The following is a 17,788-nucleotide window of genomic DNA, read 5'->3' on the forward strand; positions in this document are numbered from 1 at the left end:
GGCTTAATGCATATTCTTTTGAACTCCGTGGCTTTCAGTAAGGATCAAGAGTATTAAAAAGAGGGTTGAAGTGAGGGTACTGTTCTCTCTACTTCTATATTTTATTTCATTTTGCTTTGGAATACAGCAGTGTGGACATTTTAAATACACCAGAYGTTAAAATAATTTTCTCCTGACTGAACAATTTCCATTAGGCTGCTGATCAGAGCTTAAGACCAAGCAAAGACTCATTGGTTGTTGGTTTTGGAGTGCTTGAATTTGCTTTAAATCTCTGAATCCCACACTATTTCAGACTTTCCTTGATTCTCTAGTGCTATCTAGTGGCTAGTAATGAAAATGATTAACACATACAAATGCAGCTACAGAGATTTCTGCACTTAAGAGACAAATCTAGCTCCCTCATCCATGACTTCAAGGCGTACATGCGGGCCTGTGTACTAAAGACAAATAGACTTTTCCACAAAGCTTCAGCATACTCAAATTCCCTGGCTACATGCCAGCACCTGACTGCAGAAGCACATTTTTTGTTTTACAATGCTAAAGAAGAAACACTCATGCAGATAGGCTTATCTTGACTGCGGGTGGCTACCTCCAGCCCTGCTTGTGCCTAAATKTATGAGCACTTCTCCTCCACTGTTCCAGTTCACTTTTGAACTGGAAGTTCAGACTAGAGGTAATTTCAGCTAGTTTTCACACTAGAGAAAAGTAAACAGCCTGCCAGGCGCCAGCAAGTATCTTTTGTCTCCTTGCTTGTTGCCAGAGATTTTGCTTGGTTTATCTTCCACTTGGCATTAAGAAGGAAACTAAGGTCCCTCAAAGCTGTTGCCACTTTTGGGCTCAGTCAAAAGATGATACCACAGCTAGGACAAAGAGGTTTGCCCTCTTTGGCCAACAGATTAAGGTTTACACTTGAGTCTGAGTGAATGATATATAAAAGTGTACTTGAAAATTACAAATGAGTAAAGATGTCAAACTATGAACTGAGTAATACTGAGTTCAGTGCCTGTATTTATTTAAAAGGAACCAGTACCCTGCACTTAAAACATGAGATTTTTAACATAAGCCTAAATAAAGAGCTATTACCAGTGAGGAATCCTGGGGTCTAATTCACACTTCAAAAGGTTCTCTTAGCCCCAGAAACATTGAATCGGTAACCCCAGATCCAAACATTTCTCAGCTTTGAATAAGATTTCATTGCCCCTGAAGGTACTAGCAGGATATATATGCTCCAGTATGCTCCATTCTTCAACATATCAGGATAGTAGGAAAGATGGGTTAATATACACTGTGAATCATGACAATCACAATATAATGAGGAAACAACAGATAATCCCTGTGCTGTAGTTTCCCTGTCATCAAAATGTAGAAAATACTTTCTTTTAATTCCCTGAGATCTATGGATAAAAAAATGATTACAGTACCTACTGTTACTGTTCCATGAAAAAGTAATGCTTGGAAGGCAGTATCTGCAGGTTTAATAATCAGCACCTATCCAAGACTATTCACAAAACCCCTAACACTATATATATGTGTACATATACAGACAGCTTTTTTATATAAGTTTTTGGTATCTTCCCCTTAAACATATGCGCACCCCACATATGAATCAAAATGGAATAAGCAGTAAAAAAGTGCACACAGGAGTGGTTTGGCTGCTAGCAGAATAAACAACTTTGAATAGTCTAAGACTTCTGATGCTGGAAAGAGGAGGACACCAGATGACGGCAACCAATCAGCCATTAATGAGTTATTTCTACTGAATGTTGAATTTCCACAAATCTGCATTTATAGGCAAAGGTCCAGTTACAGTTTTTCCTCCAGCTTTAGATATTGCAATAGGAAAAACAAAAGGCCTCTTCTAAGAGGGCAGGAGAATGCACATATTGAATTCTGATGGTCAGCTGTAGCTTGCACTAACAAAGGCCAAGTTGTTTCCAGGAAGATATGTCCAGACTGAAAAAAAGACTATGAACTTCCTATTATGACTATGCTTTATAGTAATAATAACATAACATAATGTTATGAAGCATAAGTTCATTTCAGTTCAGGAGGCCCCCACCTTGTCTCAAGCAATTCAGCTTCCTGGCCATCAGAGATTTATATTTATTGGAAATGTTTTTTGTTAGCCACACCTAAACTTCTGTAACGCAAAACTTAACACAAAGGCAATCACTGCTGACAATCAGTGTTGTAACAGATTTAGAAGCTTCACCAGGAGAGAGCATCCACAAACATTTCTTCTTAAGTAATTATCATGCGTCATGCTAAAACATATTTGGTTAGAAGACACTCTAAATTTGAAGAAATGACTTTTTCCTTATGTATATGGTTGAAAGGGGAAGTATATGACAGAGCTAGAGATAAATATGAAGCAAATGCAAGTCCTTTACATAATCTTTGAATGAAAGCCAAGACATTCTTGGTTTTCTTGACTTCTAGGACAAGTGAAATTCCCCAGCTTTGTGAGAGACACCTGCATGGCATCTGGGAAAGGATTGAGTATGACCACAATCCCATCACAGAGGGACATGGGGAGTGCTGTGCTCAGGAGAGGGTTTCTCACCACCACACCTCTCAGAGAACAAGTGCCTCCATCAAACAGTGTCTGAGCTTTTGTCCACTTGGGACCAAAAACTCAGAATTTCTCATTAGACAGAATGACAGCAATCTACAGCTATTCTTCCAAAATGGTGCTGGACCTTATTTCCTATTAAAATGTGACTTGCAAAGGAAATACTGGAACCTTTTTATGATAGCTTAAGACTACTAGTTAGAGAATTTAGCCAGAATATGGGAATTTAAGCAGTAAACCACCTAGATACATGCAGAAAGGAGAAAGGTTAAAATCCAGTCTCTGCTAACAATCAAAGCATTTTTAACTCACAGAGTAAAAAACAAGTCTGAACTGTCCTGTGTAAAGTGCAAAAGTAAATATGCAAAGCTTTGTTGTCTCAACTGAAGATCTACGGAGCCATTTGAGAGAACACAGCCTCCCCGGTCTAAGCCAAGTGACAGCAGGAGCAGRGTCTGCATGTAGGCACTGTATTTTCAGACGGTCCCAGATATGTTTAAAACTAGTAGGCTGCATAATTTAATATGCATCATCTGCAGAGCCCTGCAGGGGCAGCTAGTATTTTCCAGCATTTAAGATCATCATGAAACAACACTAACATAGTTCGTTAAATGTGCTTCTTGTTCTGTTTGAATCCCAAACTACCGAAAGTGAAGCCTCCAACCCAAACAGCCAGTTCGGGTTCGCTTGAACAGTCTAGGAGAGGTCTAACCTTAACAGTGGCTTTTCCTTCAGTACTTGCTTCTGTAGATATCCAGCAAAGGCAACAAAAATGACCTATCTGAAACTATGATTGAGCTATTTTTTCATTCAAAGAATATCATATGAATAACACCTTATTAGCTTTTTGCAAGCACTTTAAACTTGGAAAAAAGTATAAGTTTGGGGAAAAAGAGTAACTTGTGTTTGGTCTGGAGTTAATAAAAAAGCATGACAAAAATAAACACTGTCACCTCTAATCATCTTCTGATCTTTGTCACAGAAACAAAGGTTAATACTTTCCCCATACAACAATAATCATTATCTGCTGTCCTCAGTGGTTCCTGTCACAAACAGGACTTGCCAGGGCACACTGCTTTAATCATTAGGATTATATTCATGTTTATATAATTCTCCTGCAACACTGACTTTTCTGCACACTAGCAGACACATTCGCATTTAACACTGAGTAAAGAATGATTTTGTTTCAAGCCAAACTGAAATATGTAGGTCTACAACAGTTTCAGTCAAAAAGATTCTCCAAAAACAGGTAGAGATTAAATCATTTTCTATCAACTATATCAGATGYTGTTCTCATCTACCCAGTGCTTTTTGAAAAATCCCCAGTAATGGGAAACTCAAAAGTGTTGGGCCTGGAGGCTGCGGAATCCCTGTGGTGATGAAGTACTTGAACGCTGCAGTCTGTGAAGTGCAGCGCGGAGACCTTTTATGTACCTCCACCTAAGTAATCGTGCAAAGTGCCCGATATGAAACTCAGGCTCCGTTATCTCTGTTCTGTGTGCAGTAAGGGAAACCTGAGAAAAAGCATTCTGAAAATGTACCCTAAGGGTACTGCCCTCCCAGGCTTGTAACATGCTCCCTCCTGTTGATATGAAGCATTAGGAGTATAAAAAAACACTATGAAAACACACCAAATTGTGGAGCTCTGTTGTCCAGTGCTGAGTCTCAAAGAGGTATCCCGCATCCCATAGAAATACTCAGAAAGAACATTTCCTCCTGAAAGCACCGAATTTCATTCACTCTGCCAAAAAGGAGGGAATACAACCACCAGCCTCTTTCCAATGTCTCTTTCAGCTTGGAACAATGTTTACTTTGCAAAACAGTATTAAAGAAAGTCAGTTTTTCCATGTTATTTGCAAATTTCCATCACTAAACCAAAAACCTCTTTTTGCCACTTGAGAACAAAGGGGACAACTTTGTATATATGGATGTATTTAGGCAAGTGTCTGTCAGGGTTCAACTAACATACAGCTTCTTCTTTTTGTTTTAGAAAGAGACTACATAGGGTGAAGGGAAAGTGATCTTTAATGGCTACTGACTTCCACCCTTTCTTCCAACTGGAAAATATCATTACCATTGCTTCCATAAAGCTAATCCAGAAATAAGATCCAGCAGGCATTTCCCTGCTGGAATCACCAGGAAAGCAGCTGTCCCAATGATACCTCCTAAGGGCGAAGGGATGGAATAGGTGCGTACCCAAGAGGCAGCTGTCCTCAGTCCAGACCCATGCTCAAAAAAAGGTGACAGTTTCTTTTAATAATACCACTCTAAGATAGCATTGAATTAAAATAAACAACTGGATAGCTGAACAGATAATGGTTTGATCCCATAAGATGCCAAGGCCCTTCAGCTCTAGCCCTGTCAAGTCCCATAGTTAACACAGTCATATGAAAAATCAATACATACCCCAAAACGGGGAATTGGGCAGAATCAGGGCCAGAGTACTTAGCATCTTGCAGGACTAACCCCGGTGATATGAAAGTAACACTGAATACCTTACAACAAAGAAAACCAAACGTTCTAAGTTTGCAAAATTTTTTATACCTTACGGTCCAGTTGTGGCAGCCAGGAAGTAGGGATCATGCAACACAGTCAAGCAATGATTTCTGCAGTGGGGCTGGGGGAGGTGCGGGTCCTGCACTGTACTCTCACACAGTGGCATGGGTCACAGCTAAAAGCAGAGGGCCAGGCTGCATGCCTCACTCTTTTGATCCCTCATGGCATGTCCCATGCTTTAAGGACTGCTTTTTAAACAGTCTGGACTTCAACTGTTAATGCTGTCTGTTTTAAGAAAGCAAGTTAACTTCTTAATCATTCCTAGATAGTTCGATACCTGGTCTCATGGATTTGCTTAGAGTTGGGGAATGAAGACAAGAAAATCTTAAAATCCAAATAAAGCCATTTCTAGTAGATGCTTTAAGTTCTACACGAAGAGTAATGCCATTAACTTTTTGTTATTAATTTAAAAAAATGGTGAATTGACCTTTCACAACAGAATGAACAATGTTAGCATATCATTGTGAAGCAGCCAAAAACACACCTGCAACTTTTTTCCATCACTGACAGTTTCATATTTATTCATTTAAATCCTCCATTTAGACACAACAGCAGTAATAAAATAACTGTACACTACTTCTGTTACAAATATAGATACTACTTAAAGTGACTTTACACACTCTAATGTAGGCATCTCTCACTCTAAACCAGCAATAAGTACAGAAGATCAATTCATCACCAGCGGCCTCTAGTAATGGTATCATCTGTTTTCTTTCATCTTAGCCTATCACACTATAACTTCTAGAACAGTTAATGAGACAAAGGGTTTTTGTAGTTAATCCACTTAGATCTAGCTATCACTTTGCTAATACTATTTCACAGACATTCCTAATACTGTTTTTATCTGCCACTAAAACGAATGCTAGTCTTCTGTCTTTTCCATATTCGTCTAATAATGGCCCAAGCCATTTCCTGCATTCTGAGTTCAGCAATTTATTTTAAATGATAGCTGACATGCTGGCCTTCTTGCTACAATGTTTTTGCTAAACAACACAAAGGGCCTTGCTGTTACCAGGATATATAGCATGCTAATTAGCTATCTGTCTTTCTCCCTCAAAAGTTTTAATGGAATTTTTCTGTAGGAAGGCAAATTGTGGCCAAAGTGTGCATTACCTGCCAGATTCATAAAAGCTGAAGAGCTCCCTGCCAAAGCAGCAAGGGCAAAGCTAGGGGGGTTCAGTGAATAAGACTTTGGGAAAACATTTTAGTGAGGATCCCAACTTCTTAGGAAGCTGAGGATGTTGATACATTATTGACCACAGTGCTGCCCAAAGAACAACCCCATGACTGCGTCTTACTTACCAGACACTGGCTTATATATTTGTGTCTGATAAATTAATAATTCAAAAATAATATCTGTGGCCCTTGAACCTCCTGTTCAGCTTGATTCCTGATGCTGATGCAGGAAGACCTTCCTCCGCTGTCTCTCACTCACCGTCCCTCTACTGTGAGGGTCTCCAGCTCTCTGCCCACCTCCAGCTACTAGTTTTAGCCCTCCTCATCCAGGGATGGCTCTAGCTTTGCTGCTACTTACAACTGTAACACTAACTTCTTCCACCTTAGTTCAATGAATATCTGCAAGGCTCTCAGTGTAGCAAAGTAAATCTGCCTTGAGTGGTTTGTTCATGGTTGTGTGTAAAGCAGCTCTTAGAAACTTCAGCGCTGAGACTGAATTGCATGTTGGAAAAGGCCAGCCTTTACTTGCACACATTTCACATTGGGAAGGTTACTTGCAGACCCACACAGGCTAGAAAATACTACTATGATAAAAGAAAAGTCTAAATCCTTCTAATACTGCAGTTGCTGGGCATTCTCATTTACCAGGGAAAGTTTCCACCAGCAAACAGATTTTTCAGTCCTGAGCACAATTCCCTCCCCTTTGAAATATCTCCCGTGCCTCCCCTGCCCCCAGCAAAAAAACATCAAACGCAAGGGAAATGAAAAAAATAGTTTCCTTTTCTTGGATACACCATGACTTAGGAAACTTAAAAAAAAAATACAAAAAAACCCACAAAACAAACAGAAAACCCAAGTCTTCCTCCCAGCTCCTTCCACTTGGGCATTGTGAAATAATGCAAATAACCATCTAAATTATTGAATCATCTGCCTCCACGTTACGTCCTTTTCCTTCTCCTCCAAAACTTATGTATTTTGTCAATACTTTCTTTCTCCAATAACCTTACACTTTCTGTTGTTTGATGATTCTTGCCCTTGCCATATCCCCTTGGTGACTTGCTGACTTTATTCTATCCAACATTTTTCCCTTATATTTCAAACATTCAAAGCCTCTGAGAAAAACATTCCAGTCTCTCTGTATGGTTATTAAATCAAAAATCAAATAAAATTGTTTTTTTGGTGGATCACAAGTCATCATCATAATACTACCAGGAAAAAATATCCACGTCTTTACCATAGATGTGACATGACTCCATCTCAGTGCTTTGACAGTAAGACAAATACTTCTATCATATACAAAAATATGATTAAATGATATTTTTCTTCAGTGAAGTAACACGGTCCTGTGAAGCTGGAAAAACAAGAAGGCTACATAAACATTTCCATTCTCTTTGCTATGTGGAATGTAAATAGTAAGGTCTTGTTGACCCTACTCCTCTGGGCAGCTGATTCACGACAAAACAGTCAGAGTGACTGTTCCTTTTGTCCTTTTTAAAATAGCGACCGCTTCCTCATGGGTCACCCCTTCTAAACTCTGCCCATTCACAGCAATGATTTGATCCCCCCTCTTCAAGCGTCCGTCTTCTGCTGCTGCGCCCTGCAACGATACAACACGTAATTGCAGACTCATGCATCTCATTTTCTCCCTGCCATACTGTCCTTATGGTCTTAATAAGACGGATTCAGTGCCCTTAAACCTTTTCGTTTTTCTGTGATGCTGTGYTACTGACTGTAGTCAGTAGCAGCACAGTCTGTATGCTCTGCAGTATGCTCTGCCTTCTCTAAGTCGAAGCTCATCCAGAAGTTGGATCTACAGGACTTTCACACTCCTACAATCCTCCTGGTCTAACTAGTACAACTTTTAAGCTCTGGAATGATAACAGTAAGTTTTTCAAGACCTGACAAAAGTTTCAGCAACTGGTATTAGAAATTTGGTAATCAAACCGAGCCCTGTACTTTGACTTACTGTAAAAGTYTGGGGTACTTGATTCCGTTTCTGCTGACTCAGAACTGTCTCCTAGACAGTCCAAGCTGTCAAATCCAGGGCAGGACCTGAACTTCTCCAAAGGTCAGGACTGACTTCTATCATTTTGTCTTCGTCTACATTTCAGACCCTAGGTCAAACTAAATAAAATGGTCCCAGCTACTACCTGAGGACTATACAGTCCCAACACAAGATGGGTGGCTATTTTTCAAAGTATGTGCATAGTTCCAGCTTCTGACAGTTGAAACAGGCTCTGCCACACGCAGAGTGGAAGTTCTGAATCCTCCTACAACTATAGCCTTCAAATGGTGCAAACACATTTTGAACAGTACTTGCACTAGCCAAGGAAAGCAGTTAGAAACTGTTAACAACAGCCTGGCTTCAAACTCAGGCCATGCTTTAAGAAATCAGCTGCTGAGGACTAAGYAAAGAATGGCTTGACTGAACAAATTTACACTCAGTCACTTACCTTTGCAAATACTGTCTTCACATAAATGGGCAAGTCTCCATGGGGACTGCCATATCCCCCCACAATACTAAAGCCTAGGCCGTCTGGTCCTCGATCCAGCGTAATGGTCTTGTACTGAGGAGGTCTAAAAAAAGGAAAGAACAGTATTTCTACATTCTCTTATTTTAAGATTTAACATATAGAATATTCAACACAAAACATTTTTTCTTTCAAGTTAAGCAATACGTTTTGCTTTCCACTGTAACTACAAACGTCTTAATCACAATGTGCTGGACATTTTAATTCACATAAAATACTAATTCTGTCTAATGCCCTCATTTAGCTAGTTATTTCATACACTCCTTTCATACCTTTTCCACCCAGCTCACAACATAGTTACTGCTGGCAGGTTCCTTTAGCAGTGCTTACTAGCCACATACAGATGCAATACCAGTATCTCAAACCTCAAAGAACAGAAGGTACAATCCATAACAAACAATTACTTTAAAAATCCTGTAACTTGTAACACTTGCTAAAAGAAGCCTAAAAATAGCCATAATAGTTATTTTGCAAGGTTTAAGTGCTCCTCTCCTCTGACATATGATTGTTTAATTGTATATATGTGTTATAACAGACCATTTATAGGCATAGTATATTTCCATAAACACACTTTAGTTTGTAAGAAATTCTTAAAATTCTATATTCTAAAGTACATTTGTGTTCCTAAAGAACCTCATTCTCTCTTTTCCTATTCCTAGAAGAAAAATGCCTCAGATTTATCACAGAGTTTGAGGCAAAACTTGCTCACCAACAGAAAGAGCTCTGCCTTGCAGTATGCCAGAACGTGTTAGTTAGAAGCAACAGGTTTCTGATGGTCTGGTGCTAGAAAGCACAGTACAGAAACACAGGTACCACTCTGGACAGGACTTTGATATTAAAGTCTGAGAACAAACATTTTGGGTGAATCAGCTAATCTCAGTTACAAAGGCAYAGCACAAGGAAGAGACTGTATTTACGAGGAAGAAATCAAATCACATTGCAACTCTACAGAGGGGCAAGAAAGTAGTACAGTGAATTTTATCAAGAAAAAAATGCAAAACTGGATAGGTGACCTATGGGTGCCATGTATACCAAGTGTGTCARCCATGATTATGTTAAACAATTCATTCACAATTTGTTAGAATTTGTAAGCATTTTAGGGGGGGTCCCACTTAAAATAAGAGACAACAGGGGTTGTATGTTCTATAGTCACTCACCCTAAATCATCCTGAAAAATGCTGGTCGAAGTTAGCCCTGTAAATGAAAGATTGGATGTAGGTGGATCCTGCTGCTGACCAGTTATGACACTCACATCTCCTCCAGCTACAACCTAAGAACAGAGTACATATGCCAGTAAAATGAGAGCGTTGCTCCTCAGACAATTCATTGTGGCAGCTGACAAAAGGGCATTCAGAAAATTACAGTTATCATAACTTGCCTCATTTCTTACATAAAAAAGACAATTTGCTAAAATTCTGAGAAAAAAAGTATGCACTGGGAACCCACTGCCTCTCCCACATTTCCTTGCAATGTAGCCTTTCCACAAAAAATATTCCAAACGTCACGGATTTTCTTCTTACCTGCAACTCAATGGTGCCCAAAGCGTTCTTCAATAGACTAACGGCTTGGGAGTGAGTCATGCCCTCGGTAGATGAGCCACAGATGCTAACAATCCTGTCCCCAACCTGCAGAAGAAAAAGTAGAACATCAATAAAAAGTTCAGTTACATATATTTACTTGTCACTTTCCTTCAACAATACCAGATCTGAATATCTGGATTTAGCTAGTTTTTATCAGCAATGCAAGATAAGAAGAAAGAAATCAGCAGTTCCTGGTACATTTTCTCTCTAAGGCACCAAGCAAGCCACAGTATGAGCTGATACAGAGGCAGAAAATTTGATGTCACAATTAATTAATTAAATTACATTAGTTTAGTGTAACTTATTCTTTTCAGTGTTAAAGATTCTTTACAGGCTTGATCCTAATATTTGAGAAACAGAGAGCACATAGAAAACAGATGTCCATTTTGTGCATCACTTGAAGACAGACAGGCTGAAGTAGAAGATTATCGTCAGAGATTATGTGTTCAAACTCATCTTGAAATAATCCCTTCATTTCCCAAGGAGTATGATTCAAATTCAACAGAGAAAAAATAAACCAGCCTCTGGTATAGACTGAATATGGTACACATGTAAGTGCTGTATTAGATAAGATAGCAATTCACCTTCCATTTTATTTCTATYTTTATCCTAAAACAGTCAAGTATGGAAAACATGGGATATAAAACAGACTGTGTATGTGCAGTAGCAGGACTGACCACCATGCTAATCATCAGAGTTTATTTACAGAACCTGTTGCTCTGAACCAAGCTCCCTACTTTGAATTCTGAAAACCTTACTAGCTCTGTGATCCAAGATTGCTTTAGGACTTCTTTCTCATGTTAATTACTCTTTAGCACGTCACCAATCTGAGTTACTGTATTGTCAATCTAAACAGCAAAAAAAGTTGTTACAGCCAGAAGCACTCACAGCTATATCATCTTTTGTCAATCTTGTGCATTTCCAATGCAATCTTTACAAAATTCTTAACAATYAACTTACTCTGAGTTTCTGAGTCTGAGCTGCAACTCCATTTGGATGCATCATGGCGATAAAAATAGGGACATCTCCAAGAGGACTTCCTACACCTCCAGCAATGCTTACTCCTAGTGAATCTGCAGGACCCTGTTATAGCCATGAAAAAGAATTAGATCTTTCTGGAAAGAAAAATATATGAAAAGAATTTGTAGGCTCAACTCAAAAAATTCCAAACCCCCTATCTTATGAAAATCAGAATGCTATTATATCAARCTACATTTTAAGTTAATGAATTTTGCCTCCTGCTGGGAAAGCATAAAAAGCACAAAATATATATTTTTTCCTATCAGCTGCAGGTGAAAATTTGCTAACATATTTGTATGTCTCATCTTAACCTAACTAGCTACTTACAGAAGTCAGCCTCAGATTCATAAAGTATAGAGGGTATGGGCAACAACTGGACAGATGGGATTACATTATCTTTAGTAACAATCTCCTATTATGAACCACCTGAAGATTAGAACTAATCTTTATGCTCCCCCTAGCGTCTCACTGTTGAAGGACAAAAATAGCCATTATTTCACTACAGCACATTACTCCACTACCTACGAACCAAAGCCACCATCATAAAGTGGTATTTGCAGATTCTACTTTGAACAGAGAATATCTAAATATAAGCTCTGTAATCAAAGAAACTGGATGACACATAAAGTCAGACCAATAAATACATTTTGGACAATCAGAAACAGTCTCTGACTTAGATCTTCTAGTCCTGAAAATGAGTAAGTCATTTGAATTTCACTGTTGAAAATCTGCAGAGAATGAAAACCAGTCTCCTAACACGCATAGCAACAATTTTTTGAATCAGCAGTACAGTGAAAACACAGCTCTTGTATAAGTATCTAAAAGGTATGCAATGCGAAAAATATAAAATCTAAAACAATGGGCTTGCAACTTAAGTACAGTTCCCTTGGCTTCACTAAACTAAGTCTGGATTTAACCTAATCTTACAACAGTAAAACAAAGCCCCCTTAGCTCTTCCTCTTCACCTTCAAAACAGGTCACAAAATATGATGGCATGAGTCACACTGATTTTACACAAGAATACAGACAATGGGAGTCACACAGTTTTGACTATAAATGATTAAAAGGGCCAGATTTCTACCCTTATGTAAACACATCTATTGACAGTATTTACAGAACATGTTTACAATACATAATCATTTTATATTTCAGCTTACCTTTTTTATTTCGACTGTTCTTAATCCCTGTATTTCAGAAGCTGCTGTCAAATAAATTCCAAAGAGATAAGTTAAACTAGCATTTTAAGGACGCTTTTCCATTAAAGTCATCCAAACCACTATCCTGAGTCTAACTTTTTGCTAGTTTATTACAGACATACGTATATGTTTTAAACAGATCTTGAAAGTGGCTGTCATTACATTAACAGAATTGAAATACTTCTAGGATGGATGAAAAGAGGTCATTCATTCATTCTCTCAATTTAAATAACTTCTGTAAAAAGACTGCCAAGAATGCTCAAATAAAATAGAAAAACTACTTCAAGCAATACTTGGGCTAGTAGTAACTTTGTTTTAAATCTGAGCACCAGAAAACTATCCCACATCTATCCCAATACACAGTTATCTATCCTAATATCTATACTGTATCAGCAACTAACCACCGATTTCCATGCACGACATAGCTTAACTGAAGACATACTTAGACTAAACAGAAAATTCTGGTTCAACTTACATTCTCRCCATCTAAACTGCTGATGTGACAAGCTGCTAGTTTATTTTATAAAAGGCTATTTAAAGGTAAATAAGACGTACTGTACAGTAACCATCCCCCCAGCACTTTAATTACTTTAATTACTTCAGGCCCACAGTACACAATGACAATGTTTTAGACAAAGCAAAAGATCTCAGCTACCAATTCACAGGTATTAAATAGTGAAAGAAGCAAAGGAACCTACTGGTATTCTTCTTCAGACCACTTTCAAAGACCTCAGGTGCACTGGAACCAGAAACTGGGAAACCGAATGATGAGAGACTGSCACTTCCTTCACTGACCTAAATAGTGTTACACTGGGATTAGACAGCAGCTTCAGACTCCCAATTTGCTAGAAAGTAAAACCATAATCCCCCATTTTATTACTTTTTCTGTGCCCAGTTAAAAGCTGACACACTAAATCTCCTTATTTTTATGGCATTCTAGACGGCTCTTAGTTTAAAACACRTCATTAGACCAGCAGAGATTGGATGGCTAAATCCCTGCACAAGGCTTTGAAGTTCTGCTTCTGAGGGTCAGATTGCGACCTTATTTTTGCACCTTCTATCACTTCATAAGGATTTTCTGGCACAAAAGTTAGCCACAATTATCAAGGTAGGGACAGAATACAGAAGACAGACAAATAAAACACGTATGTATTCTCATGTGTACTCCTGCATTCACCCAGACACTCCATCAGCTAAAACTACTAGACTCTCCATTCAGCTACATGTGCACAAACCCCAGAAAGATTTTGCTACACTCATGAACCAATGTAAAGAAACAAGGATGTGGCTCACGCTGTGTCTAATTCACTGACTGTGGCATGGACTCTTCAAAACATTCATTATTGTGAGCTTCTTCTAACTTAACAGTGTAGATTAAGATCCCACACAGCCTACATGTTTTCATCTTGGCCGGCATTATCCTTGTTGAAAAGAACCTAACATTTCAGCCCTTACTCAGTCTTAACCTGTTTAACTTCAAACTTCAGAAGGAAAAGGTCTCTTTGCTTAATTACGATTTGAGATAAACTGTTTATCTTCACCCCTCTATGGTCTGCACACCCAGTTTATAACCAGAGCAGTTCTAAGGTGAGCTGTGAGTTCTTCAGAAATACAGCTCCTACCAGAAACCCTCAAACTTGCATCACCTGAGAACCACAATGTGAGCTGCTATCCCATCAAGGACACAGTCATATGCAGAAACTGATGGAAGTTTGTAACACTAATTGTCTAATGACAATTAGACCAACATTATTCAAGTTTATTGGAGAAGCCTGATAAAGGGGTGTGAGTTTGCTACTTTGGGTGACCAAGATTATGGTAAGAGTATGAAAGGAGGGGAGTGGTTCACTAAGTTTCCAGAAACAATATTCCCTTACAGCAGGAAGCACTTCTAAAGTAACCAAGAGGCTTAAAGACCGCTCCAAGCTCTGCTGACATCTATGAGAATCAGAGCTCTCTCCACTTCCCAGGATGCAGCCCTAAAAATCATATTTAGGCAACACAGCAAAGTCACTTCTGGAAAAATTTTTTGGCTGGATCATGTCTTTAACAGATACAGTATGTGAAAATGAACATATAAAATGGCTACCAGAAAGCTGTGAAGTACATAAAAGCTCCTACATTTATTCATCTTGGATCGGGTACGTGGAAAATCATTGTCATCGTAAAATCAGTTCTTTTTATTTGCTTTCATTATTTAACCACATTTGATTTCTTCCAAACTAAACAGTTTTACAGTTACAAACCTGGCTGCTCTGGGATGTTCTCCTCTCAGAATGGAACGGACCAGCTTTTATTCTTCCGACCTCTAGTCTTACTGTACCTAATGAACACTAAAGAACCAGTAATTTATAATGTGTCTCTTCTAACTACAGGAGTCCCATTAAAATATAGTTCAATATTTAAGTCACTTATTAGATGATAGAAGAAGAAAAATAGAGGGGAAAATATAGGTCTAATAACCCTGCAATGAGCACTGAATTCATGGAAGGATCAGAGCCCTACCAACCAGGTACAGCAAAATAGTCAGTAAAGAAGAGGATATATTTTGGATTAACCAATATTACAATGCAGTCATGAAAATTATGAAGGAGCCTAATTTTGTTACCTATCACATAAATTGGAGAAGTATTGATTTCTAAAGTGTAATGTCAAGATATATTTTCAAGATATCATTTTTTAAAGATTAATAGAAGTGGAGTATTTTCAATGCAATCACTAAAAACAGTACAAAAACTCAAACTATCAGTCGTTACTTCTGTTTATGTAGCTGAGAGCATGTTATTTAAACTGGTAGTTAGTCATCTTATTCCTGCTRTTGAAACTACCAGTTACTCTGGAGCTACACCAACATAAGTAATCAGATTTTGAGTAGGAGGTTTTCCAAACATCCATCTGTACTTTAACTGCCCTTTTTATACCTGATTCCCAACAGGAAGTTAGGTAAGATGGACTGTTTGCACATTGGCAAATCCTTCCATTACTCTTTGAGATTTTAAGTATAGGATTAAGTATCTACAYGGCTGCATGAAATTTTTATCTCAGAAGAAAATTCACCATGGAATCAAGTATTTAGAAACCAAGACATCAGGTTGATTTTGGAAGCAGACAGACACATAACTATCACAAACAACATTTAAAAATCTGGACTTCTGAAATAATGCAAGTAGTTAGAAGTGTCAAAACAACAACATCTATCTGCAATATTTAAATACAGAAATTTCCATGTTTTATTACTATTTTGCTTTTCCTTCTTTCTTCCACTGGGAAGTTGTTAATATGGACTCCTTTATCCATGCAGCCAAATRACTTAATATTACAGAAGTTTGTATCTATTTATCATGCTTTACCCATATTACACTAAGAGGGGCTCATTTTTTTGTCAGAAAATTCACAGTAAGAAACAGACCAATATATCAAAATCAACAATAGGATATAGCCGTTCAAGTAAGGCTTCCATACCCTGCAACTAGCATAAACAGTTATTGTTCTCTTAGGGATGACACTAAGAAGAGATTTATTATATATCGTTCTTTATATTTTTAAATAACGTTGACTTCTTCTATATTCTGGGACTGACACAATCAGGGCTCAGGCCAAAGCAGTCTTTCGTACTGCTATGCACTGACTCATATCAGATCATATGGACCATTCTTGTCCAAAATGGAAAGTTCAGGAAGCAGGCTATGTATCTAAAATTACCACATCCTCACATAAAATGCAAACCCACAAATGAGATTTAAAAGTTATTATGTGTGAAACTGGGAGGTAATACTTTCCAACCAAACTTGTGAATAAATCAATTCACATCCAGTTTTATTAAGACTTCCTTTCTCTTCCCCAAATCTCACATTTGATAAATCACCAAGTCAAATGAGAGAAAAGAATCATCAGCTTTTCACATGTTGTAGTGATATTTAAAAATAAAAACTGCATGAGCAGGAAGAATTTTAAGCCTGAGGACACATTCAGGTGGACTCATGCTAGCTAAAATACATTTGGATGTTCCAAAGATTCTGGATAACTTTCCAACAAAATTTATTTCAGATTTCTACCACAATATATTTCAGACAATTCAAGACAAAGCTCTCCTAGATCTTACTCTTGTGGGTGAAAATAGAACTGATCCCTAAATTAAAAATGGTGACTGCCTACATGTGAGAGATCATGCTTTGCTCCATTTATACTGCATGAACTAAATAGAACCTTTAACAGCAACATATGAAAGTTATTTTAAAAGCCTTTTTTCTCAGAACTACGACAATTAATTACAAGCACTACTGAGTAAGATGAAGTATTTAAACCTTTAAAATATGAATGACAAATGGGAACTAAGAGTGTTCAGTTAGATACTCCAAAACCCTCACCAATTGATAAAAATGAGGGAAACTTTCCAAATAAAACAGTACTTTAATTAAGAAGAGATGTAAAAACACACCATATGAAGAAACATGCCCTTAGATGTATAAGTAAAGTATCAGGTAAGAATGGAAAAGTACTATTGCCCCAGAAGAGTATATTAATGAGTTCATTACCCAAACAGACATCCAGTTCTGGCATTCTCACTAAAGGACACATGCTAAAAATACAGGAAAAGTATTCCAAAAAAACAAAATCCTCCAGGAACTTTTAAAGGCCTGGAAAAATCTACCTTTTAATGTGAGTGCAAAGAAGCATGATCTCATCTATGCATCCAAGAGTCAGTTATGAGTAGTGTCTGTTAAAAATTTTCCAGTAGTACAATTTTCCATCAGAAAATGCTAACTTGATGGAATACTATCATACAGCAAGAATGTCTCAAAGCCCTGGATGGAAAACAGACAAGCTGGCTGACCAGCTGGATTTCCTGCCAGACCACAGGGAATTCTGTATTTCTGACTTCATTCAGATTTGGAAATAGGAGGAGGAGATCAGAAACGCAAAATTCCTTGTGAGTAGAAATTCTGGTTCCTGAACAGCTGCAGATCTGAGGTTACTTCAGTTATCTTTGTGGGAAAGTGATTTCTGACACTAGATGACTAGTTCACTGGAAAAGGCTTTACAGAATTTAATGGATGTAAGGTAACACTAGATGTACACAAAAGAAATTAGATGAACATTATTAGCTGTGAAAATATCGCTTATTGGGACAACAAATCTGATGAATTCTCCACCATT

General features: G+C 38.0%; 1 protein-coding gene across 1 annotated transcript in view; it reads right to left on the minus strand.

Annotated features, from left to right (window-relative positions):
- Positions 1-7,147: 7,147 nt before the first annotated feature.
- The window catches only part of MPDZ (multiple PDZ domain crumbs cell polarity complex component), a 64,245-nt gene continuing 53,604 nt past the window's right edge, over positions 7,148-17,788 (minus strand). The window contains exons 32-39 of the mRNA XM_026083600.1: positions 14,878-14,964; positions 13,330-13,426; positions 12,593-12,636; positions 11,376-11,498; positions 10,356-10,460; positions 9,993-10,105; positions 8,758-8,881; positions 7,148-7,901 (exon numbers count right to left, since the gene is read on the minus strand). Coding sequence (XP_025939385.1) covers positions 7,755-7,901; positions 8,758-8,881; positions 9,993-10,105; positions 10,356-10,460; positions 11,376-11,498; positions 12,593-12,636; positions 13,330-13,426; positions 14,878-14,964 — 840 coding nt within the window. The 3' untranslated portion in view covers positions 7,148-7,754. The remainder of the gene's footprint in view (positions 7,902-8,757; positions 8,882-9,992; positions 10,106-10,355; positions 10,461-11,375; positions 11,499-12,592; positions 12,637-13,329; positions 13,427-14,877; positions 14,965-17,788) is intronic.

Source organism: Apteryx rowi, unplaced genomic scaffold (assembly GCF_003343035.1).
Source record: "Apteryx rowi isolate R43461 unplaced genomic scaffold, aptRow1 scaffold_61, whole genome shotgun sequence".
In the NCBI taxonomy this organism is placed as follows: domain Eukaryota; kingdom Metazoa; phylum Chordata; class Aves; order Apterygiformes; family Apterygidae; genus Apteryx; species Apteryx rowi.